The sequence below is a fragment of the Pygocentrus nattereri genome, chromosome 15 (genome assembly GCF_015220715.1).
Source record: "Pygocentrus nattereri isolate fPygNat1 chromosome 15, fPygNat1.pri, whole genome shotgun sequence".
In the NCBI taxonomy this organism is placed as follows: domain Eukaryota; kingdom Metazoa; phylum Chordata; class Actinopteri; order Characiformes; family Serrasalmidae; genus Pygocentrus; species Pygocentrus nattereri.
Window position 1 is genome coordinate 37,718,028 of NC_051225.1, and position 25,900 is coordinate 37,743,927.

The 25,900-nt window shown below is 41.3% G+C and overlaps 1 protein-coding gene across 2 annotated transcripts in view; it reads left to right on the plus strand.

Annotated features, from left to right (window-relative positions):
• Positions 1-25,900, plus strand: part of syt7b (synaptotagmin VIIb) — a 244,396-nt gene that overhangs the window by 103,857 nt on the left and 114,639 nt on the right. For both annotated transcript variants that reach the window (XM_037545312.1, XM_037545313.1), the window contains exon 2: positions 3,313-3,416. In XM_037545312.1, the coding sequence (XP_037401209.1) occupies positions 3,313-3,416 (104 nt within the window). The remainder of the gene's footprint in view (positions 1-3,312; positions 3,417-25,900) is intronic.

Below are 25,900 nucleotides of genomic sequence, written 5' to 3' on the forward strand. Positions count from 1 at the left end.
TCTTTGGGTTCTGCTAAATAATTCAAGCTCTGGTGAAGCGTGAGCACACACTACATGCATAGCTTGTGATTGGTTGCTTTGCGCGGCCCCTTCCTGTCAAAGCAGGCTAAGCCACAAAATCTATCACACCATTAGATGTCTGGCTTGTGAGACTCCTCTAAGCAGAGATACGTTACTGTACACTGATGACTGTTTATCTGTGAGCTAATTTACCCGAATCAATACGTCAGCAGAGCTTCTGCCTCTGCTGTCCTTTTGCTTTCCTCTGGCAGAGTTTGCTTTCTGGGGGCTGGCGATGATGAATGAGGAAAGAAAAGACACATTACTGAACCACCAACTCCCATTCCCTCTCAGTCCCAGTCTCTCTCCCTCTCTCTCTCTCTCTCTCTCTCTCTCTCTCTCTCTCCCTCTCTCTCCTGCTTCTCATTCCTCCCTCCGCTCACCATAATTCGCTCCATTAGGTGTGTTTTTTTAGAGATATTCTCAAATCAACTTTTCCCATTCCTGCCTCCTCCTCCTCTCTCAAGGAATCACGACTGCTCTTTTTATGTGTGCCTCTCTTTCTCCCACACTATGTATTATTCTCTCTTTTCTCCTCCGCTGATTAATGCGCTTATTTTACATTTATCCAAATGCAGCCCCCTCGAATCTGAAACTTTCAATCTGATTAAAGCGCGTCAGCTTTGTGTGGAGCGGAGAACAGATTTTTTTTTTCCCCCCCTTTTTTTTTTCTGTGGCACAAAACATCTCTCATTCTGATACATCCGGCCACCCACTGTGCACATATGATATGCATCTCAATACATAATTTACAATATGATGCAAAAACGATCCCATGAAAATAGTAGTGGGTGATATGGCCAAGAATTCATACGATGATATAATAAACATTTCAGTATATACCAGGTTACATATATGCTTTCCAAATAGGGGCTTATGTCCTTGTTTTAAAGGGGAATTCTGCCAATTTGCAGTAGCGATTATAGGAACCAGGGGACACCATGACTACAACAGTATAGTCATTTATTTACTAACCAAAACCACCAGTCAACCTAGATATGTCGTCTGAGCTTTGACATGTAATGATGATGGTGAAATAGTGGAAAATCTGGAAACAAAACTTTTACTGGGGACTACTTTTGGATTTGAACATGTTTTAGGCCAGATTTCTCAAAGCTATCATAAAACAATGGGTCAGGCATCAGTAGTCACTTTCTGTGAGGGAGCTTTTGAGAGGTGGACGTCTGGTTCCTATCATCACCACTGGGAACAATTCTGACCCTGAGGTGTAAGTTTCTCTAGAACAGAGCGTTTCACACCAAACCACTCTGAATTACTCTGTTTACATCTTAACCATTTAATTATGCAAAATTATTAAGAGATCAGTGGAATTCTCTCTTAAGTAAGGACAATTTCTGTCAGCAAACATAAGTGTGAGATATTTTTAGTGTGTAAAATAGTAAAAAGAAAACCGGAGGAAGGAGCGAGTCCCGAGCTCCACCGCCTGGGCCCCGCCCCCTGTTACGCAGCGAGGCCGCTACGTTCGACCCAGGTGGCCGAGCTGCCAGCTGGGGCGGTAAAGGGGAGGCGGAGCGGCGAGCTCTCGTTCCCTCTCGGCTCTGGTGCTCACGCTGCCCTTAATGAGAGCCAGCTGATTCTCATCTGCCTGGCAGGATGAGCGCCTTTAAAAAGAGCTGAGAGGGAACAGAGCGAGGGGGACGAGCAGCAGCAAAAAAAAAAAAGACTGAAACGCTTGAGACAGAGACTGAAAGTCTAGCGTAAGCCACTGAAAAGTGGCCAGCTTAGTGCAGTGTTTGGTTTGGTTTGGTTTGTGTTTATTTTGCGGGAAAATAAGGAAACACGACTGCTGCAGCCCGGAATCCTGCCTCCAGTGTCCTCCTTGAGCCCAGGGTAGCACATGCCGTGCTACAGTCTCCTTATTCAGCAGCTTTGTTGTTAAAATGTTCCTTTCCGCCTTAAATGGAGCCGCAGTTCCATTCTCCCTACACAGGCAGGTGCAGGAAAGAGCCACACCTATTAAGGTGGAATGCAAAATTTGAATAAGCCTTCAGCTTCGTCAGATTTCTCAATTTGTCTCATACACTATCTTGTAAACTTTCCATTTGTAGATGTTGAGCTCCCATTCATTGCGGACTCGCTCACAGGCGCCCTCTGGAGTTTGCCAGTCCTGTCTAGTCAGTTGTCCGTTTTAGGCTAAAGCTAATGCCAACAGACCTGCCTCCGCTGCCTCCACAGCATAGCGGACTACTTCAGATGAAATAGACTACACAGAGGGAGGTGATCAAGGGTCGGCTGCGTTTTCATTTGAAATGTGACTGAAACATCCCTGACTCAGATATTCAGCTAAAGGAGATAACATTAGCTTGGTTTGCGGTATTTGTGCACGGTGTTGTTGGATGAACTGGTTAACCACTTCACTTCTTAAATGATATGAATTGTGTATATGGCTTGTAGCTGGTGCTCAAATGTGGGTATTAAATACTATGGCAGGGACAAAATATGCGCAGGAGAGCATGGAACATTTTGTTATTTAAAAATAAACTGGATTTTCAGCAATTTTAGTGCCGACATTCCTCTGAAAATTGGGGAAAAAGAAGTGCAAGCTGGTTGAAAAAGAAAATAACTGATAAACGAAGGAAATCTCCTGGATGTTAATGCTGCAGGTTTTCAGGTCAGACGAGGAGGCTTTGAACCCTTTAACCCTTTAAAATCCGAGGCTTATTACATACTACACTCTTTAAAAAGGTGACGCTTCAATGGTTCTTTAGCGAAGAAATGGTTCTACAATGGTTTTATATATATATAGAGCTATAAACTCTCCAAGATCCCTCTGCATGAGTAAAATGTTTCTCAGCTTGATTGAGAATGTGATGTATATGGTTCTGTATAGTACCCATTTAAGGGGTTAAGAATGAGCTAATGCTAAAGCTAATACTGCAGTTAGCAGTCATCGGGGTCTAAGCACTGGTACCCTGTTGAGCTGGTGCAACACAATGGACGTGCAAATGTTTAATATTTTTTATAATGGACGTGGGATCAAATTTTGACCTTTTCACCTTGGTATGATAATCAAAAATACCTAGAAATTAGTACATTATTTGAGCTTGATTTGTGCTTGCATAGTATTTGAGCTCTATTACACGATATCCACTACAATTCTATGTTAAGATTACTTCAAATTTGTCCTAGGAACACACTGCTTCGCCCCGCCACAGGGCGCTTGCCACTTTTCTCGTGGCTCCTGAGTTTGCATGTCTAATTGTAACCTAATTGTAATCTCTCCCTCCGCAGGTTCTCTGTCCCTGAGCGTCTTCCTGGTGTCGGTCAGTCTAACGGTGTGTGTCGTGTGGCTCGTGGCACTGTGTGGGGTCTGTGGATGGTGCCAGCGCAGACTGGTGAGTGAAGACGTTTCCTGTTTAACAGTAAATCAATGCAGAATACATATTACATTAACCTCTAAAAGCCCTATGACAAATTTACGCCTCCTGGAAGGCAAGTATTGTTACCTACATGCTAAACAGCTAATGTATCTGATAAATGTGACATGCATGATGTATCTATCTGAAAACAGACTTGACCACCTTCTCCAGCTGTATGTTGGTCAATCTATAGCGTATACTACTATAATTTACTGTTGATGCTGCGAGCAGTATGTTGGTTTGAGCTCATACCGCTGAACTTGGAGTTGAGAACACCATTCTGACGTTTTGAGTAGGAATTCCCACTTAAGGAAGCATTTTTTTAGTTTTGTCCTAGTCAGAGATCGGAGTTTCTGAATAACAAGCTCTAGTCGAACATAGTAAGTTACAGAGCTGTATAACAGATGTTTAGACTCAACAGTTTCTGGTCATCAGCAATAAATGGGGTCCGGTCTGTTATTGTACCCCCCCAATTCCAGTCCTTAAGTACAAGTCATCCATTTTTCACTGCCAGGAAAACTGGAGAAAACATATTTAACACAACATTACACAGAAGCATAAGCAAGACATTTTTATATATTTTATATATTTTATTTTATATTTTATATATTTAACATATATAATGTTAAATATAAAATTTATTTATTTTTTTTTTTTTTAAGTGACAAATGAGAGCAAGGTAGGTGTTTCTAATAAAGTGGCCAGGTAGTGAAAGTACAAGGTCTTTGTTTCTAATAAAGTGGCCAGTGAGTCGGAGCACAAGGTAACTGTTTCTAATAAAGTGGCCAGTGAGTCGGAGCACAAGGTAACTGTTTCTAATAAAGTGGCCAGTGAGTCGGAGCACAAGGTAAATGTTTCTAATAAAGTGGCCAGTGAGTCGGAGCACAAGGTAACTGTTTCTAATAAAGTGGCCAGTGAGTCGGAGCACAAGGTAAATGTTTCTAATAAAGTGGCCAGTGAGTCGGAGCACAAGGAAAATGTTTCTAATAAAGTGGCCAGTGAGTCGGAGCACAAGGCAAATGTTTCTAATAAAGTGGCCAGTGAGTCGGAGCACAAGGTAACTGTTTCTAATAAAGTGGCCAGTGAGTCGGAGCACAAGGTAAATGTTTCTAATAAAGTGGCCAGTGAGTGGAAGCACAAGGTAAATGTTTCTAATAAAGTGGCCAGTGAGTGGAAGCACAAGGCAAATGTTTCTAATAAAGTGGCCAGTGAGTGGAAGCACAAGGCAAATGTTTCTAATAAAGTGGCCAGTGAGTGGAAGCACAAGGTAAATGTTTCTAATAAAGTGGCCAGTGAGTCGGAGCACAAGGCAAATGTTTCTAATAAAGTGGCCAGTTAGTGGAAGCACAAGGTAACTGTTTCTAATAAAGTGGCCAGTTAGTGGAAGCACAAGGTAACTGTTTCTAATAAAGTGGCCAGTGAGTGGAAGCACAAGGCAAATGTTTCTAATAAAGTGGCCAGTTAGTGGAAGCACAAGGTAAATGTTTCTAATAAAGTGGGCAGTTAGTGGAAAAACAAAGGGGTGTTTTCACAAAAGTGGCCAGTGAGTGGCCACAGGTTCGCATTTCTTTATCCCTTTTATAATGCCAGCTCAAGTGATATAATGTGTTTTCAGCGTTTATCAATTCTGTGTGCACAGTGAGCCTGAATGGAGTGCAGTGAGTGGAGAGAGCGTGTTATTTCAGACTGAAACAAAAAGAGCAATAATTGGCCTGAATGGTGAATATATAAATAGACATGAGGAGGTGAGTGAAGAAGAGCAAATCTGTGATTAATAGGCAGTTAATAAATATAACCCACAAATGGAATTAATCACTTCAATTTAGTATAATTGAATTAGCCTCTTTTCGGGTTTAATGATTCATCCATTACTCAAATGAATTAGCTTTCCCGTTTATGAATATGCTAAGTTATTTATTTTGTGGTCAGTGGCAGCAACAGGCCTCGCTTTGTTTTTGCCATGAATGCCCACTTTTAATTAATGAACATTAATGAAACAAATAGGGAAAAGTCGCTGTCAAGATGCTCTTTAGAGAGGAGAGGAGCAGAAGGGTGGACTGTGGGGTGGCTTAAGAGCGCCCAGGCTTTAATTACACTCAGTAATGGGCTGTGGTCCGTATCCACACCCTGCAGGCACCTAGCAGCTTACTCTTATTACAAAGAGGGATTACCTCTCGCTCTCTATTACCTCTCATCCCTTTATTCCCCTCTTTTTGCTCCCATGACCAAGAACCGGGATCCCTCAACGCAAGCAATTCTCCTTTATAAGCTCAGTAATCACACCGCAGAGGGGCTGGCCTGGTTCTCCAAATGCATCAGAGCACGACCGTTATTGTAAGATCAATGGGAAAGTTTCTCTAGCAGTTAAAACCATAATCTAGGACACAGATTACACAGTATTCCCTCTTAAAACCAGCCAAAACATATGGTGTTTCATATGTGAAGTTTGCTTCCTTACTTTTGCACTGGAGCCATGGAGCTAATGCTTGTCAAATGTTGACACGTTGGCAGTAGATGGATGATGGCAATCCAGATATTCCATAGTTTTCAATGGGACTACGACAGAAAATTCGGCCAGCGTTAACTATCAATATATGAGTGCAGCATAACACCGAATTCTCACTAGAGACAGCAGTCAACATCACATTAGTGTAGCGTATGCGAAGAGCAAGAACCTGTGCGTCCAATCCACAGTTTAAATATTCAGCAAAAATATAAGCTTTTCTCTTTATATTTAAATCAATTTCAGTGTAATGCGAGCTAAGAAAATAGCTAATGTAGTGCTCACATGTTGGTGGAAGATGGACAATGGCAAACTGGATATTCCATTGATTTCATTGGCTGTGTTTACATGCAAAGATTTTTGCCAAACTGACTGAATACATGATGATTACAGATTACAACTGAGGGGTGAGGTCCAGTCAGAGTGAGATGAGCAGCAGTGAGCAGTGCTTGTGTTTTTAATTACTTAATTAAATGACGTCAGACTCAGGGAAAGGTCTTTCACGTGTCCTTATTAAAGAAGGCCGAGAGGAAGACATCATGTTCTGAGACACACAAGCTGGGCCGTCTTTTAAAGACTAGAGCATAAACTTCGTCTCCTCTGCAGACCCGTTTCTGCTCCTCCGTGTCGAACGGTATAAACTTTCTAAATGGCACGAACGAACGGGCGCAGAACGTACTTGAACTCTCCGGCTGGGAATGTAATCAGATACAGATGTTTAGTTATTATTCCTCTGTTTAATTGTATTCTGAACAGCCTCAATCGGACTAGATATGGGTTTACATGGACATATTCCGAATGAACTATTAGTCAGATTATTTGTAGATTATCAGGCTGCAAGTAAAAGTGGCTACTGAGGCTTCTGAGAGTGTTTTTGGGCGCCGTGAGCTCCAAACATCTTGTTAATTCCAGGCCTCCTCAGTATTATACACCAAAAAATAAAAACGTACAGAGTTATCCTGCCTTTATGTTAAATAACCAGTCTACATTACTAAAGATCTCCACTGTCAATGGTCCATTTTAACCATGGTACCATGACAACATTTGTGGTGCTTCTTGCTGCCTTGGGTTGCAAACTGCTGTGAAGCGTGGAATGAAAGTTTTTCAGTTAAAACATTTGAACACAGCATTAAACGGACTGCAAGCATATTTTGGGCCAGTTTATACTTTGCTTTAGTACGTTCTTTTGGTAATTGGTGGCATAAAGTAAAAGCCAGGTGTAAAAACATCCGGGATACAATGTGAACGGATTACACTTTGTTATCCGTACACATTAAGTGGAAATATACACGGACTGTCAGGTAATAGGACAAAGAACGAAACCTTATGAAACAATGCAAACGTTAGTAAATCTGGCAGGTTATGGAATCAGTGGCAAGTGTAGTATCTCTACTTGCAATTTGATCGATCTTCACGTTAGGCACTCTCAGAAGATGAGATACAAAACTGTCACTGGGGCAGTGCCCCTTTTGTCAGTGGGGTGGTACTCTCAAGGGTACATCTCACTTCTTCTAGTCAGGGAACATAACCGCACTATAATCCATTGAAATTATATTTCCTAAGTTGTACTGACTCCACACACCCCGTCTCGTCTCCAGGCTCTTTATTTTACTGTTCTATTTTAAAACATCAGGATATGAAAAGGTACAAATATGTACTTTTCACTTGGATGAACTTATTCAAGGTTCACAATTGGACCTTGAAGTCACTGTTGTACCTTTGAGGGGACATTTAGATTGTTTGTACCTTTATAAATTAAATGTACCTACGCAGAACCTTTATTTCTGAGAGTGTGTGTATGCGTATGCCTGAGGAAGAGAAGCACATTTAGCATTTTTCTATGCATACGGTCCAGAAACTGCAGGTTAAGGTCCATGCACCAATTTCATATGTAATGCACAGCCAGAATGCATCTGAATTGTGCCTGAAACCGGAGCCTCAGGCCCAGAGTGTAGTGAGGGTCAGCAGCGACACTTTTGGTCTTAAAGCATTAAATACTTGACATGGTTTGAGGCAAATGTGTGATGATTTAGGCGTGCAGGTAGCACAATTCTAATTGCCATTGCTTTAAGCACAAGATTTAGACATATTGCATCTCCAGGATAGTAACTTTAAAAGGAGGAGGCAAAAACTTTGAGTTTTAATGTACATTAATGGAAAGAGATTTTACTCCAACTAATTTTGGACAATTTTGTTGGTCCATTCATCATAAAATATGCACGTGACATAAGATTAAGATTAAGAGACCCTTATTAGTCCCACAACGGGGAAATTTCACCTCCGCATTTAACCCATCTGGGCAGTGAAACACCACACACACACTAGGGAGCAGCGAGCACACTCACCCGGAGTGGTGGGCAGCCCTATCCGCAGCGCCCGGGGAGCAGTTGGGGGTTAGGTGTCTTGCTCAAGGACACCTCAGTCATGTGCTGTCGGCTCTGGGGTTCGAACCAGCAACCGTCTGGTCACAGGGCAGGTTCCCTAACCTCCAGCCCACGACTGCCCCACAAATGCCCCCCATAAAGATGATGATTCAAATGATTTAAAAAATTAAAACTCCAAAAGATACATGTTCTTTCTTTTTGAGAGGAATGATATGTAGGGCACATATCCATCAATTCCTTACCTTTCCCACCACTTAAAGCAAAGCACTTCACAGGGGCAAGAAAAAGAATGTGAATCCCTTGTGAATGCCTACATGTATGTTTAAAGTCATCCTAAGTTATGGTCTGATTTTCATCGAAGTTACAATAATGAACAAACACAATGTGTTTCAACTAACAACATAAAAATAATGTGTCGTTCTCGTCCATACTGAATACATCATTCAAACAGTGTAGGTTGGAAAACGTATGTGAGCTCCTAGGCTAATGACTTCAGCAGAAGTCCAATCAATGAACTGAGATTGGAGGTGTGGCTTAGAGCTACTTTAACTTTTAAAAAGCACTCAGGCATTTTGAGGTTGCTATTTACAGGGAGCATCTGCTGGTGTGAACCATACATCGCAGAAAAAGAGATCTCAGAAACCCTACGATCAATAATCACTGTTTTTCACAAGGCTGGAAAGGGTTGGAATATGATAGCAATAGTTTAAGTATTCATCAGTCACAGTTAGACACACTGTCTATAAATGGAGATGATTAAGTCGTGTATCTACTCTCCCTAGAAGTGAGCGCCCAACCAAGGTTACTCTAAAGACACAATGCTAAACGTTCAATGAAGTCAAAAAAACAATCTTAGAGTACCAGCGAAAGGCTTGAAGGAATCACTGGAATTATTTAAGTCTCCCACACAAGCAACATTGAATAGGTATGGTGTCCACGGCAGTACAGGATGGAGGAAGCCCCGGCTGTCTAAAAAAGAGTGCTACATGCCTAAGGTTTGCCAAACGGCGCCTTGGCACTCCAATATGCTACTGGGAAGATGTTTTGTGGACTGATGAATCTGAGGTTGGATTGTTAATGAAGCGCACGCAGCTCTACGTACGATGTAAAAAAGGCATTGCATGCCAACATGAACACATCACCCCAACAGTGAAGCATGGTGGTGGGAGCGTCATGATTCTGGGCCTGGACTGACTGCCGGCCCAAATTTATCTAGATATCCTACAGAATCATGTCAGGGTGGCTGCCCACCAGCTGAAGCTCAGTAGAAGCTGTGTAATGCAGCAGGACAATGAAGCTAAACATTGAAGTACATACTACTATAGAATAGCTTTAAAAAATAATAAATAATATGACCTCAAAAGAGCCGTTCACATCAGATGTCTGAAGGAGAAGGCCAAGCTGGAGCAGAACTGTGGGGGAGAATGGTCCAGTGTTCCTCTTGAACGTTGCGCAGCTACCAGGAGCACTTGATTGAGGTTATTGCTGCCGAAGGAAGTTCGACTGGCTATTAAATCTAAGAGTTTGTTTATTTTTTCCATCAGCACTGTGAGTATTTACTTGGTGTGCGCAATAAAGACATGAAAGCTTATAACTGTATGCGTGTCCTTAGCTTCAGCAGATTGTTTGTGTATGCTTGTGATTTAAATGAAGAATAAATCACATTTTATGAGCAGGTCGTGTGGAAAACTAGATAATTCCAAAGGGCACCTTTTTCTGTGGAAGTAGAAGAACATAAATGCATAATTATGTTATGTAAGGCTGTTATAAAGGGTTGCAAATCTAAATTAATTAAGGGTGACTCAATGAGTCAAGGCAACTTAAAGCATTTGAGTGCTCAGCCAAGTTAAGTATAAACAAGTAAAGACAGGTGTTAAAGACATTTTCACTGGACTGCCTTGGCTCAGCACTGCTGTTTGTGTTCTGGTATGTTTCGAGTTTTACCCTCAGACAGGTCTGAGTACTCTGCTGGGTTTCCCAGTGCGCCTTGTCATTTTCTTCCCCCTCTTGTACGACGTAAGAACCAAATCAGACAGAGTGTGTGTTATTTTAGCCTAAACACCCTGTTATGCTGTCAGGGAATATCCACACTGACGTGGCATGGCGTGGGGCGGGTTGGGGTGTTGTGTGAAAAAACATGAATCATTAGGGTGCTGCAGCATGGAGTCCTCATAGTTTAACCTGCAGGCTTCAACTACACACACACATATGTGCTTACATAACACATCCGTTAGCTGAATCGCTTTGCAGTAACAGCGCAACGGCACCGAAAGGTTAAGATCATTTTTAGCACTGAAGTTTTTAAACAACTCCGTGTCGCCGCTGAACTGAAAACCCAACGCATCCCGCCAACAGCATCCTGTGACCACTGATGGACTAAAGGATGATCAACACAAACTGCAGCAGCAGATAAGCTGTCGTGTTTCACTTTACATCTACAAGGTTGACCAGCAAGGAGTGTTTAAGAGTGGGCAGTGAGTGGGCACAATATTTAAAACTCCAGCAGCAACAAACACTAACACACCACTGCCACCGTAGTGTCACTGCAGTGCTGAGAATGACCCAAATACAACCCAATTCCAGTGAAGTTGGGACGTTGTGTAAAACATAAATGAAAACAGAATACGATGATTTGCAAACCCCTTTCAACCGATATTCAATTGAATACACTACAAAGACGAGATAATGTTCAAACGGATAAACTTTATTGCTCTTAAACTGTTGGACTATTTGCTCACGCAGTTGCTCACAAAGTGGTGAACCTCGCCCCGTCCTCGCTTGTGAGCGACTGAGCCTTTCAGGGATGCTCCCTTTATACCCAGTCATGACACTCACCTGTTTCCAATTAACCTGTTCACCTGTGAAAAGTTCCAAACAGGTGTTTTTTGAGCATTCCTCAACTTTCCCAGTCTTTTGTTGCCCCTGTCCCAACTTCTTTGGAACATGTTGCAGGCATCAAATTCAAAATGAGTGAATATTTGCAAAAAACAAAGTTTATCTGTTTGAACATTAAATAATAAAATGTCTTTGTAGTGGATTCAATTGAATATAGGTTGAAAAGGATTTGCAAATCATCGTATTCTGTTTATATTTATGTTTTACACGACGTCCCAACTTCACTGGAATTGGGGTTGTAATACCTGCTCTGTGATGTTCCTGTGGGGGTCCTGACTGTTGAAGACCAGACACAAGATGCAGAGAAACAGATGGACTACAGTCAGTCACTGTAGAACTACAGAGTGATCCCATATAGTCAGTGGAGCCTAGAAATGGACTGACTGTAGAAACAAGGTTTTCATGTTATGGCTGATTTGAGTATTTTGTCCTGTGTCACTGATCCTCTGAAATATGAAGTCATTTGGAAGTAAAAATATGACAATGCACGCTACAAGCAAGCTAACGCTCTTGTGCACTGAAATGAAGTGTGCTAACTTCAGCCCTGTTATATACCAACCCCAGCTCCTCAAACTACAGCCCGACACTGACAAAGCTGTTAGTTTGTGTGCAGCAGTCTCCTCATAAATCCAGCGACGTTCACAGGAAAAATGTCAGTATGACAACCTATTTGTGAACCACACGACAGCTACAGAATGACAGCACGGCTTTGTTCGGCTTTGTTGATACTGCAAAGCAGATTAGAATCTTTTCCCGTTAAGATCTCAGGTTTACTACATACATAAGGCGTGTTATTCAGTAACTACAGGAAATTCAATGCAATCTGGCTGAGCTACTATTAGGTTATAGAAGTGTGTAATGAAACCTAAGGCTCACTTTTTCAATCTGGGGTTAAATCTGCGTGCATGCATCCGAACTTGCACCCCCAATTCATTTTTACTGGTAATTATAGTGAGAAAAAATACTGAGGGTTTCTAAACACCGTAAACACTACATGCTCTAACCTGTGTAATATTTAATGATGGTTAAGTCAGTAAGCCGTGCAGTATTTGTTGTCTTATTTGTTGTAGTTGCGTATAGGTGGTGTATTAGTTGCGCATCTTGTCTAATGTCTTATTGTTATATGTGAGCACGGTGTTGGGGCATTCACACTGTTTATGGGCGTGGTCACCATGTATGTGCAGGCCAATAAAACTAGTTCTTATTCTAGCTGTGTCCCAAATCAGGGGCTGCATCCTTCAAAGGACGTGGTCGTTGAGGCGTGTTTACGAGGCTTATCGTTGCATCATAAAAGCTGCTCGTCTCAAGTTCTTTAAGGATGGAGAAACTTTGATTTTATTTATTTATTGTAGAGCAGATCAGAGGGACAGTGAAGGTGGAGCAGTTTGGAGATAAAGCCAGAGAGGCCAGGTTGAGATGGTTTGGACATGTGTTGAGGAGGAATAGTGGATATATTGGGTAAAGAATGTTGGAGATGGAGCTGCCGGGTAGAAGGAGAAGAGGTAGACCTCAGAGAAGGTTTATGGATGTAGTGAAGGTGGACATGGAGATGGTTGGTGTTAAAGTAGAGAAGGCAGTGGATAGGGCAAGATGGAGGCAGATGATCCGCTGTGGCGACCCCTAAAGGGAGCAGCCGAAAGAAGAAGAAGAAGATTGTAGAGAAAGGGGCGTGGCCGAGCGTCGAATGCGGGATGGAGAAGCCGGTCCGGCTGAACAAGCAGGCTAAGATGATGCTCACCTGTGCCTTGTTTCTGCCAGCCTACTTATAGTCATCTCTTCCTTCGGTAGGCAGCAGAGCCCAGAAAGAGAAGAGACCCAGTCAAGGCGCGAGAGCGAGCCGAGCTGAGCCGTACCGACGGGAAAGTCCCCCGCGAGTCAGGCCTTGATTTTGCTGGCTGAAAAGCCAATTATTTTCGTTTGTGAATAAAAGATCGCTCTCTCCCTTCACCCCTGCCCCCGGCGTCTTTCCTCCCCTCGTTACCAGAACCGTTTTTTTATTTACTACGGCAGGAGATGCTTCACAGCCGGCACCTGCATGTTACCATGAGTTTTACCCCAGACCACATTGGCTTTTTTAACATTTCTATCATTTAGATATTCGACTCAAAGGTGTCTACTCAGCAGAAATTCGCTCCTCTGCTGATGTCACCATGTTCTCAAATCCTCACCAACATGCAGTGAACATTGAGATATGTTGGCTGGTGAAGGAACCACCCATTGTATCCTTCGTTGCCATGGAAAAGAAGGACACAATTCTCGGCTGCATATGAAGGAGCCTTCGAAATGGGACGGCCTAGTCGCACCACTGTGATGCAATCGGCCTTCAAATGCAGCCTTCAAAGGATCCAGCCCCTAAACTGGGACACAGCTTCTGATTCTGATGCAGAGAGGATTGTGGCATAGCAAGTGGCTAAAGAAAACTTGAGCTGTTTTAACTTTATGCAAGTTAGAAGCGGCAGCTGTGTGGCAGCGACCAATCGGGCATACAGCGGCATTCCATTGTTCCACACAACAAGCATTTGCCTACATAGTTGCGTGTGGACAAAAGCCGTTCAGTTAAACTGTGCAACTCTTTGTGCTCCTTGCAGATGCCACAGCACTCTTCATTTTCTCTCGCCAAATTCGCAGCTGAGTGCAGTTTAAAAATAGCCTGTGTGAGCAGGAAGAGATGCTGTTGTAAACAGACCAAAAATAAATAAGGAATATATATTTTAACCTCACTAAGTCTACAGTTCTTCTACCGCCCTGTGTTTTAGACACACTCCCCTTAAGCGATGAAGGAGATATTAGTGTGGACACTACGCCATTAGTGTTCAGGGATACTCCGTTAACTGTTTGAGGCCCCAGTATTGAGTTTCTGTTTATTCAAGGTCTCTTTTTAGTATAGACAGTGGTTCTATATGGAACCATGAACACTTAAAAGCCCATTTTGCACACTTAAGTGGTGCTTTGCATGGTGAAGTGGTTCTTCAGATTGATGGAGAATGTGTTGCATTATTATTATAAACTTGACAGTGTAACAATAGCAGAACCCTTTTTGGTGCTTGAACCATATACAACACTTTCTCTGTTAATCTGAAGAAGCCTCTCACCATGCAGAGAACCATTTAAACATACAAATGCATACAATTTGAGTCCACTTTAGGACTTTACTGTGCAATGTCTATGCTGTAATATATAATCTGGGCTAATAAACAAATCAACAAGTCTAGTTTGAACTCATTGACAGGTTGATTGAAATCCATTGAGTAGGTTAATGTTGTGAACACACAGGATCTTCTCCTCTTCATATAACACTACATCACCTAGTGAGAAAGCCAGCAACAGTCACAGCAACTAGTTACAATTTTATAGCTGATCGCTTTGACATCTATATAAAGTTTATATGAGCAATAAAACAGACATTTATATTACATGGAAATGCCACACAAGCAGCAACCGCTCTTGTTTCGTGACGCATGTGTGTCTCAGCTGATGTGAAATGGGCGTAAGGCTTATTATTCAGCAACTACAGTGGCTTCAGTGCAAACTGGTTGAGCTGTTCTTATAAGTGTGTAATAAAACCTTTGGCCTGCTGGTGGTCCCTGGGCACCTAAGGTGCTACTGTTTACGGAATAGGGACTAGGGCTGTGCTTGGGTGCTTGAGTTCTTGGTCAACTGTTTGAGGTGCCAGCACTAAAATTACTGCTCAGGTTCTGTTTCAGTGCTGGAGGACAGTCTATAATCTACAGACCAATAATTCAGTGAAATGACACTTTTATGCTTTTGCTGGACGGTGAAACGTTACCATTTTGTCAAGGGCTGGAGGTTAGGGAACCAGTCTTGTGATCAAAAGGACCCCCAGAGCTGTCAATGACTGAGGTGCCCTTGAGCAAAGCACCTAACCCCCAACTGCTCCTCAGGTGCTGTGGATAGGGCTACCCACTGCCCTGGGCAAGTGTGCTCACTGCCCCCTAGTGTGTGTATTCACTAGTGTGTATGTGGTGTTTCACTGCATGGATGGGTTAAATGCGGAGGTGAAATTTCCCCGGTGTGGGACTAAGGAAACATTGTACTCACGGTCCAGTTAACTCCCAAAAGTAACATAAACAATAAATAGAAGGTGCAAATAACAGCAGCATCAGTACGAGGTAGAAGGTGTACATCTTAATGCTGGTGATGTATAAAGTGACATGTATAGAGTGACATGTGTAGGGGTGATATAGTGGAGGCACTGATTCAGTACAGCAGCAGAGATAAATAAGTGGACACAAAGTGCCATTTACATTTACAGCATTTAGCAGACGCTCTTATCCAGAGCAACTTACAAGCAGTGCTATCTGATGTTTGCCCTGCCCAGAAACAATGGAAATGTGCCTCTCTGACAAATACCATGTTGGCATATCATCCACTGAGGAGAAAAGACCTTGTGTAAGACACTGAGTCCTCATAAGCTTCCAGTGTTGTACAAGTTAGCTTTTAAGTCATCTGAAGAGGCAGCCTTTGTTAATCATCCACCCAGAAGACCACTGATGTCCTTTGAGTTTTGCTTTTAAATATATTCCTCTGCTTGCTACTCATTTTTTGTACTTCTGCTTTTTTCCCTAGCAGTAATATACCCAATCAGAAATACCAGAAAAAAATCTTTTCCCCATCCCGCTCTATCCATCCATCCATCCGTTCATGTATATCTCCATCTCATCTCCTCTGCCTGTTTTATATTGCGTCCTTCTCTTGACACTCATTTGACTTTTCCATTTATTTTTTTCTTTGTCCTTGTGCTTTGTTTTACAGTATCCTTTCGCTTTGTCTTCTAGTCAGCACACTCTTTCTAGACACTGCGATTGTGCCTCTATCACAGTGTAACATCATCCATCATCGCTTCAGATGTGGTACATGAACCCTTGAGAAGGTTGAATGGTGATAACAGAAGCGTGCTGTAGTTTTGATGAATTATTTCTGACTCAGCTCACTGAAACAGATGCAGAGCCCACTTTTCACAAACCAGGGGGGGTTGTTGTGTTCATACTTATAATATGGAAAGTGCCATGAAACAAAGGTTGCCTGTATAAAAGGTGATTAACATAAGAGGTTTGGTTGGGTCATGTTGTGTTGCCTGTATTTTATGCGCTGTATGTTGTGGGAAAATGAATCAGCAGACATTTCTTGGTTGATTTGGTAGATTATTTGGTCATTTGCTGTCAATGTGGTTCTCCTGGTTTGCTGAACATGAGGCTCATTTGCTGTCATGTGCTATCATCACATTTTTGACTGAATAGGTTGGTATCACTTGGTGTTCTCGCCTTCAGTGGCCTTTGTCCTGAATAAAATGTTTGATATTTGTAACACTGGGAGAGACAGAGCAGAGGGCAATAACAGGGTCTGAGAGAACAAAACAAGCTGGGGTATAAATACATACAGAACAGACCAGAAACACCTGGGACTAATGAGGGGCAGGGCTACAGACAACAGACAGGTGAGACAAATAACAAGGTGTGCAGCACCAAAGAGGATACAAAGACCCAAACAACGACAAAAGAACATGGAACAAGAAAGCAATGACTGAAACAGAGAAAGGTGAAGACAGGGCGAGGCAGGATGTCACAATAATAATTATTTATTTATTTATGTTTACTGTTTCAATAACAGCCCGTTGCAACCTACATGCACTCGCAAGGTCAATCAGACATGGTCTTCACCGATTTGTTTGCATGTCTGTAACATTTCATTTGAAAAATTAAGCTTCAAATGAAAAAATATCAGTATAATATTATTTATATTATTATTGATAGTAATAAATTAGTGTATTTTAACGGGTACACCACTAACTGGTGGTGAAGAATCTCTGCTTTAAGCTTTCAGTCCATACCACTTTTCTTTCTGTGAATAAAGAAAGAGGAACCCAAAAGGGTTCTTCCTTTGTTACAAGGTTGACACCATAATAATAGAAGAACCCAGAATCAAAGTTCTGTATAGAACCATGTTTGGCACATTTTCCATCAATCTGAAGAACCATTTTATTTTCCTTTAATCATGCAGGGGGTTCTTTGATTGTTCATGGCTCTATATAGAACATTTGTCTTTACCAAAGAACCCTTAAAGAACCATCTCTATTGAAAGTGTATGAAATCATAACGAGTGAGTAAACTTCTTTTGTATTCTTAGTGCAGGCCTTTACTATTTGTGAACACTACCCTACCAAACACGCTGGGACGTTTGCTGTGATTTCAGATGATCTTCCTGGAAAATATGCTAATTCATTTCCCTTTAAATAGACTGGGTGGTTAATTGGGGAGCAATCCAGTGGAAGACATTAGAAGGCGATGGGCTTTTCGAGAGGGGTGATTGTAGGGTTAAATTTAGAACAAATGTCAGTATGAACCATTGCAGTGTATGTTAAAATCTGTATGCTACCGTTTTTAAAGGCAGCTGAATGTGAGACTGTGGTGAAGAAGCCCACAACCCTGTATTCAATTCTACAGAAGTCTGTATTTTTCTGCCTTTTTATTTCAGTGTTTCGATATCCCTTAATGGTATTTGAATATCAAAATTAATTGAGATCTACAGGTGTACAGTTACAGACTGTAGTCCATCCTTTACTACACAGTCTCAATGGTTGAAACAAGTCAGAGCAGAGGGCAAAAACTGAAAGAAAAAAAAAATTATATATATATATATATATATATATATAGCCAAAAGTATTCACTCATCTGCCTTCACACGCATATGAACTTGAGTGACATCCCATTCTTAATCCATAGGGTTTAATATGATGTCGGCCCACCCCTTGCAGCTATAACAGCTTCAAGTCTTCTGGGAAGGCTTTCCACAAGGTTTAGGAGTGTGTTTATGGGAATTTTTTACCGTTCTTCCAGAAGCACATTTGTGAGGTCAGACACTGATGTTGGACGAGAAGGCCTGGCTCACAGTCTCCGCTCTAATTCATCCCAAAGGTGTTCTATGGGGTTGAGGTCAGGACTCTGTGCAGGCCAGTCAAGTTCTTCCACACCAAACTGGCTCATCCACGTCTTTATGGACCTGCTTTGTGCACTGGTGCGCAGTCATGTTGGAGCAGGAAGGGGCCAAACTCCCCAAACTGTTTCCACAAAGTTGGGAGCAGGAAATTGTCCAAAGTCTCTTGATGGGCCGAGCCCAACTCCTGAAAAACAACCCCACACCATGATCCCTCCTCCACCAAACTTTACACTCGGCACAATGCAGTCAGAAAAGTACCGTCTCCTGGTAACCACCAAACCCAGACTAATCCATCAGATTTCCAGATGGAGAAGCGTAATTGGTCACTCCAGAGAACACGTCTCCACTGCTCTAGAGTCCAGTGGCGGCGCTTTACACCACTGCATTCCACGCTTTGCATTGCGCTTGGTGATGTAAGGCTTGGATGCAGCTGCTCGGCCATGGAAACCCATTCCATGAAGCTCTCTACGCTGTTCTTGAGTTGATCTGAAGGCCACATGAAGTTTGGAGGTCTGTAGTGATGATGACCTCTGCACAGATAGTTGAATGTGGAATATTTAGTAGTGAGGAAATTTCACAACTGGACTTGTTCCACAGGTGGCGTCCGATCACGGCACCACGCTGGAATTCACTGAGCTCCTGAGAGCGACCCATTCTTTCACTAATGCCTGTAGAAGCAGTCTGCAGGCCTAGGGGCTCGGCTTTATACACCTGCGTACCCATTTGATTTGGATGGGTGACCTTGTAAAAAGAAAATGTATTAAGGTATATTTTTTAAAGTATACTTAATTTGAAAAGTACATGCTTTAAGTGTTAATACTTCATATATACTTAAATACATGCTAAATTAATTATTATGGAACAACATAACAACTTCAGTATATTTAAATTGAAATTAAGTTATCATGCGCTCTTTTAAAATAATGCATTTAGCATGTATGCACTCAAAAGGACAACTTAATGCTTTTAAGGTATATTTAAAAGCATTAAGTTGTCCTTTTGAGTGTTTTTCAGACAACTTTAGTTAACTTCAGTAGATTTTAAACACAATTGTTTACATTTGGAATGCATTATAAATGTGCTTCTTTATTTACTGATGTACACATTGCATACACATGCTACTTTATGATATACTGCACTTAAAATAAACTTAAGTGCACTATGAATTATATTTTATTATCACTAAATATATGTATTTACTTAACAGACAATGCATTTAAATGTACTTTTATGCAATGCATACTTAAGTGTAGATTACTTTGGAACAACATTTAAATTAAATTATATTTAAGTATATAAGTATTGCCCTAGTGTGCTTTTCTGTTCTAAACTGGAAAATCTTATTTTACAATTTCACTTAATTATGCTTTATTAACACACATATGTGTACTTAAAGTTATTATATTATTACACTGAATACACCACTGAATGTACTATACATGCACTAACTTGCTACTTAATTTAAGTTATACTGCCACTAAAATGCAGACACAAAAGTTGGGAATGTCCAACAAGCATGTTTATTTAAATGAATTCACTCAGCCTGAGTCGCTGAACAAAGTCACTCTATACTGTAAAAAATCACTGCATGTGGTAACAAACAATTTGACTTTCTTCAACTTAAAAAATGACACTGAAACGATTGAAAGAATTGTTTATTCAAAGTACTTATGTAGGATGAATAAAATGAGCTCATTTATTACCATGTAGTATTTTTTTCTAAAGTGATCTGATTAGACATTTTTACAGTGTATTTATGCAAACAACAGGAAAGTAAAAACTTTAAAATATAGAATAAACCGAAGAATAATTATAACTATTTTTAAATGTCCTTTGTCAGTCAGCCCATCTGTTGTCCCTTTGTCAATTGTCTTCGTCCTTCGGTCATCCTCTTTGTCTGTCCCTGTTTGTTTGTTATACTCTCTGTCTGTCAGTTCAGTCTTGTAGTCGATTACTCTGTGTCACGATTGGCCCCTCCCAGTCCTGTCCATGTGTTCGTGTTGTGTTTTGGTTCAGCCCGCCTGTTCTTTGTTTTGTTTTTTTAGTCCAGCCCCCTCGTTTCGTGACTCCAACCCTGATTGATTTCCACCTGTGTTCCCGCCTGTTCCTCGTGTATTTGAAGCGTGTGTTTTCCCCTGTCTGGTTGCTGGTCCGTGTACCGGTCCATGTACCGGTCTGCTTGATTCTGGTTTGTCTGTCATGTCTGCCCCCCAATCAATCTGTGTTGGATCTATGACCCTGGACCGTTTAGACGATGACCCTGGATTTGCCCATAATAAACGTCGCTTATGCGTCCGCCTCCACGCTCCCCGGCGTTACACTCAGTAGGTCACTTTTTGTCTGTTACCTGGTTTTTGTCATTAGCAACAGTCATTTGGAAGCCTTGATCACTTACTTCAGCTTTCTTTGAATAGCTGTCATTGTTGCACTTTCTTCTGAGGACAGTCCTGACATCTGATGGAGAGGTCCCAGGGAACTGTGATAGAGCCGTATCTGCAATTACAAAAAAAGAATAACTGTTACTTTAGAACTGAATAGCAATGCACAAAACACACCTAATTTCTAAAAATGTCAAATTTGGGAAGAAATGTTAACATTACTGTAGTCAGTTCTTATTATTATCCAATGTTTGATTTAGGCCTGTGCCAGGAATTTCCTTTTCAGTTCTGTAACTGCGCAAATGACTGTGGCAAGTGGTTAAAACAGGTTTGTGGGTGGGGTAGGAGTGAAGTGGGGGTATTTGGGTATTTACTTTGCTATACTGTTTCGTCCTGTAATTTTCCCTTTTAAGAAATACAACTGTGGCAAAAATTTAGCAAAACCTGCCTCACGGGGGCAGTCATGGGCTGGAAGTTAGGGAGCTGGCCCTGTGACTGGAAGGTCGTTGGTTCGATCCCCAGAGCTGACAGTCCATGACTGAGGTGTCCTTGAGCAAGACACCTGCTCCCCGGGCACAATGGGCTGCCCACCGCTCCGGGCAAGTGTGCTCACTGCCCCCTAGTGTGTGTGTGTTCACTAGTGTGTATGTGGTGTTTCACTTCACGGACGGGTTAAATGCGGAGGTGAAATTTCCCTGTTGTGGGACTAATAAGGGTCACTTAATCTCATTCTCCAAAGCGATTCCACTTCTGTTTTGCCTGACAAGAAGACTTTACTCATGTCATTTCATATTCATTCTCATATTCTCATATTAATACATACCAATGAGCGCGTTGACTTTTGCAGGTTTTGCAGACATTTTTTGTTTTGAAAGACGATCAAATGTTCTTTTAGGAATCACCAGTCCACCAGCCAGCGTGCTCTGTTCAGAAATTCAAAGAATACGAAAATATAGTAGGTGACAAAAGGGGTAAATATGCATGCACACATGAAAAAGCACATCACTGCTTATTAATCTGTCCACTGTTTTCTCAGTGAGTTTCTTTTTGTTTCCTCAGAAACAAAAATATACAGTTATGTTTGCCACCTGCCACTGAGCGTAGAACAGTGTTCATACTATTTCCACTGGTGCTGATGCAATAGGCTGAAGATCCCTAGATGATGTAGAGCATGAGAGTGTGGGTGAGGCAGGAAGCACCTTCATTGCTGCCACAAGCTCCTTCAATGTTTTGACCATCAGAACTCTAAGCAAGAGAAGCAGGGTTACCATCAGGGGATGTTTTATGAACTGTTTTTGTTAACGTATTGTCAGGCAAACCCATAATACATATACCTTTCAAACCTGATAGTATTTCATCACTGATCATCGCTCTCTTTTCGGGAGGCTGCAAGAAGCTGAATCCAGCTGAAAGTGCTGCAACCTCTAATGTGTTAAGCAACTGATCTATCAGTTAATGATCGTTAGAGCTGGATAGCAGAACGGTTGAGTTATGTCTATGCATTTTATGAGTTTTATTAGAGATCTCTTCTCTAAGAGCATAAATAAACTAACCATTTTTGAAGTAAAGAGTGCTGAAACAACATTTCTGGTGGCTGATTTACAGGTGTGGATTCCAGGTCAACAGCTGTTGTGTCCGAGTCTGTGTTTGTATCAGACCACAGTAAATGGTGGTGCTGTGTTAGGATCAGGTTTTCAGATCTTCTTTAAGAGCCTCACCCATATGCTTGTCTGCCTTTTTTGTCAGTACCTGATCAGAAAAGAAAGAAACATGGGCTGTTACAGGATTACAGGGACAAAAGTTTTAATTCTAACTATAAAAACAGCAAAGGTGTCGACTCCAAACTGTACAATGTGAATATTACAGTTCACTAACTGCTGTGCAGGATACTCACATGGACAAGACACACATTACCATGTTGCTCTTGCATCACTTTCTAACAGTACTAGCCGAAACATTGTGTTGAATACTGGAGCTTTTTGAAAATGATTGGCCAAATTTCAAAGTAATGTAAAAAAATCTTAAACCGATCACCTTCAATACTTAATTCAGTGCTGATTTAAGTGCTGTGTAAAGAGACGGTCTTCAGTCTGCGTTTGAAGACAGTGAGAGGCTCTGCTGTTCCGACAGCCAGTGGGAGTTCATTCCACCACCTGGGCTCCAGTACAGAGAACATTCTCCACGCTTGTCTTCCACGCGTCTTGAAGGATGGCGGGTCAAGCCGAGCTGTACTCGAAGCTCGAAGGGCTCGTGGTTCAGTTCGAGATTTCACCATTGCCATCAAGTTGGCAGGGGCTGGTCCATTTTTGGCTTTGTAGGCAGCATTAGGGTTTAAATCTGATGCAGCTACAGGAAGCCAGTGAAGGGAGCGCAGCAGTGGGGTGACGTGGCTGAACTTGGGCAGATTGAAGACGAGCCGTGCTGCTGCGTTCTGGATGAGCTGCAGAGGCTTGATGGTCTGCATGGGATGACCAGCCAAGAGCGAGTTGCAGTAGTCAAGCCTTGAGATGACCAGAGACTGCACTAGCACCTGGGCGGCCTCTCGGGTGAGGAAGGGTCAGATCCTCTGGATGTTGTACAGGAGAACCCTGCATGACCGAGTCAGGCTTGTGAGTCGAGAACGATAACTGGCCATCCAGAGTCACACCAAGACTTCTTGCCTCTACAGACGGAACAATCAGAGAGTTCTCGAATGAGACGGTGAGATCATGATGAGGACCTGTATTTGCAGGGATGAGTAGCAGCTCAGTCTTGCTGGGACTGAGCTTCATAAGTAAGTATGAGGTAGGAGTGTCTAATCAACAGGCAATTAAGTGTATGTGCATCTGAGTGATTCTTTCTTAAGGTATATATAATTGTATATGCATTATTAGTGTATAATTTATTCAGTGGTACAAATACCTTTCTGTCTGTGAGGACTTGCATTCAGGCTTTGAGTCCATCAGTGTAGTTGCCTGAAAAAATACAGCTATAAATGAATACGGCCTGTCATAGTCAACTTGCAAAAAAATCTAATTATCAATCATTTAGTAGCAGCCAAAAATTAAAGCAGGCTCTTTTAGAGTCTGGGTTTCATATGGAACCTAAAAACAAAATAAGGGACGGAAAAAGTGACCTTGAAAGAAACAGGTAAGCAGAGCGCAGTCCAAGAGCCAGTGTCTTGCCTTTTTTCAAAAACTATGGGTTACTGATCTACCAAAACAAGTTATCACAATCAACTAACATATTCATACAGCTAGCTAATGAGTATCAAGGCACATGCCACTTCTTATTCGCGTGCAAACTGTGACTTCTCGAAAATTCCTCAGTGTTTTCAATATTCCGGCACTACCACAGTGAATTAGCAGACGTTTGCATTGGTGCATGTCAGTAGTTTTTAGCTAGTAGTTATAACTAAAGCCCTGAACCAGCTGTGACCAACCTTTCCTTTCCTTTTAAAGGGGGTTCTGCTTTTGTTCTTCATGGTCGAAACCATCTGTCCAAAAATATTATATAAAAACATTCATTATTCTGCACTCATATGAAAAAACTACCACTACTGGATATTATTTATGGATCTTTCTTTTACCAGAACATCCCACTACTAGCGCAATGTACTACAGCACACTTCATATTTTTGTATATCTTTCATAAACGTTTGGAAGACGCAGTCGAAAGAGTTCAGTGCTCACAACAGGAGCCACTAAACAAAAGACTGAAGCAAGTTGCTTTGTGAGCTTTCCTTTTATTTAGCTAGAAAACCTTCGCATTAGTTATATAGTTAACTAAGTAACGTTTATGACCATAGCCTAACGCTAAAAACATGGACTCATCATAATTTTGTGCTGAAAGAACATTTTCTGAAGTGCGTGTCCTACGTCTTTACTGCTCCAGCATCATATAATGTCATAATGTTGTTTTTACACGGCATACGTAAGAGAACTAACCCAATAGGTTGGAAGTGCTCTGCTCCTCCAACGCAGCTCCACAACGTTCGTCTTCGCCAACGTGCCCACAACGAGGCTGCATGTTAATTGGCTGGTTTTATTTCAAACTTCGAGCGCAAAGCCTTGAAACCAAAAGGCCCAAAAAAGCAACTGCAGGTGATGTAATTCATCAGCAGGTCGCAGAAGAGAAACCTCTGTTGCAGAACTACAAGATGGAACATTGTGCGAAGTCTTGAGTCTCGCAGCTCATGAATCGGTTGATGGAAAAAGCGGTAGTGAAGGAGCTCGTGGAGTCAAGAAGGCAACTCTGTAAAGATATTCAGCTAAACGTTTCAGGCATGAAGCATCTGAGTCAAACGACGTCTATGCAATACATGCAAAATGCAAAAAAAGAGCAAAGATGAAACGTATGCAAATCCCCTCCCTAATAATGTAGAGAGGGAGAGACTGAAAAGCCTTTAAAGGTCTAAAACTTTATAGGTCTTTTAAAAGAAAAGGGTAATATAACTTTGAAGGACAGAACAGAGAGCAGAGGTCCAAGGTGTTTGCAATTAAATATAGCCCAAACTCTGTTGCTCACCCTTTAACCAGGAGGTGCAGGTGAAAAAATAGGGAAAAAATATTAATTTTATCCAAGTTTATGCATGAAATAATGTATGGCTATTTTGTGAAATAAAATCATTTTTGATGCATTTAAAAGGCCTGTTAAAGGACTGTAATCGAATGCTTTGAGCTTTACCTTGAGAGTTTTATAATGTGTGAAAATGTTTTTGTTTTGTTCTAATAAATCAATGAGAAATATCACTTTGGTTCCATTATTTTTATGCGTACATTAATTATGCTGTGTTTATGTTTAAAGGACGACAAAGTACAATTTAAACTACAATAAGTTAACATGATAATCATGTGAACTTTATGATTAAGTAAGCCTGCAAAGAAGTACACTTTACTGCCTAAAATTGGTTAGAAATAAATACATTTTAAGTCGATTTGACAGTTAAATATTGTTGAAATATGCTTAAGTATGTGAGTAAAATGCTTTCACTCAAGCGGACTTCCTAAGTTGTACTAAAGCCTACCTTAAATCTTTAAAATTCAATGTTAAATAATACACTTAAGTAGCATGACAATTAAACATCTTTTTGGTTAAGTGTGTTTTAGTATGTGAATAAATGCATTTATTAAAGTGTACTTCCTAAGTTGTACTAAAGCATACTTTAAAAGGAATTTCTTAAAATATCTACTTTTTTTTATAATAAATTTAAGTTGTCATGAAAATTAGATATACTATTGTTTGGGTGTACTTTTGTATGAGGAAAAAAAAATCTGTAAACCGAAGTGTACTTGTGAAGAAATACTTTAAAATGCATTTCTTTAAAATATACTTCGTTAAATAATGCACTTCAGTTGTCATGACAAA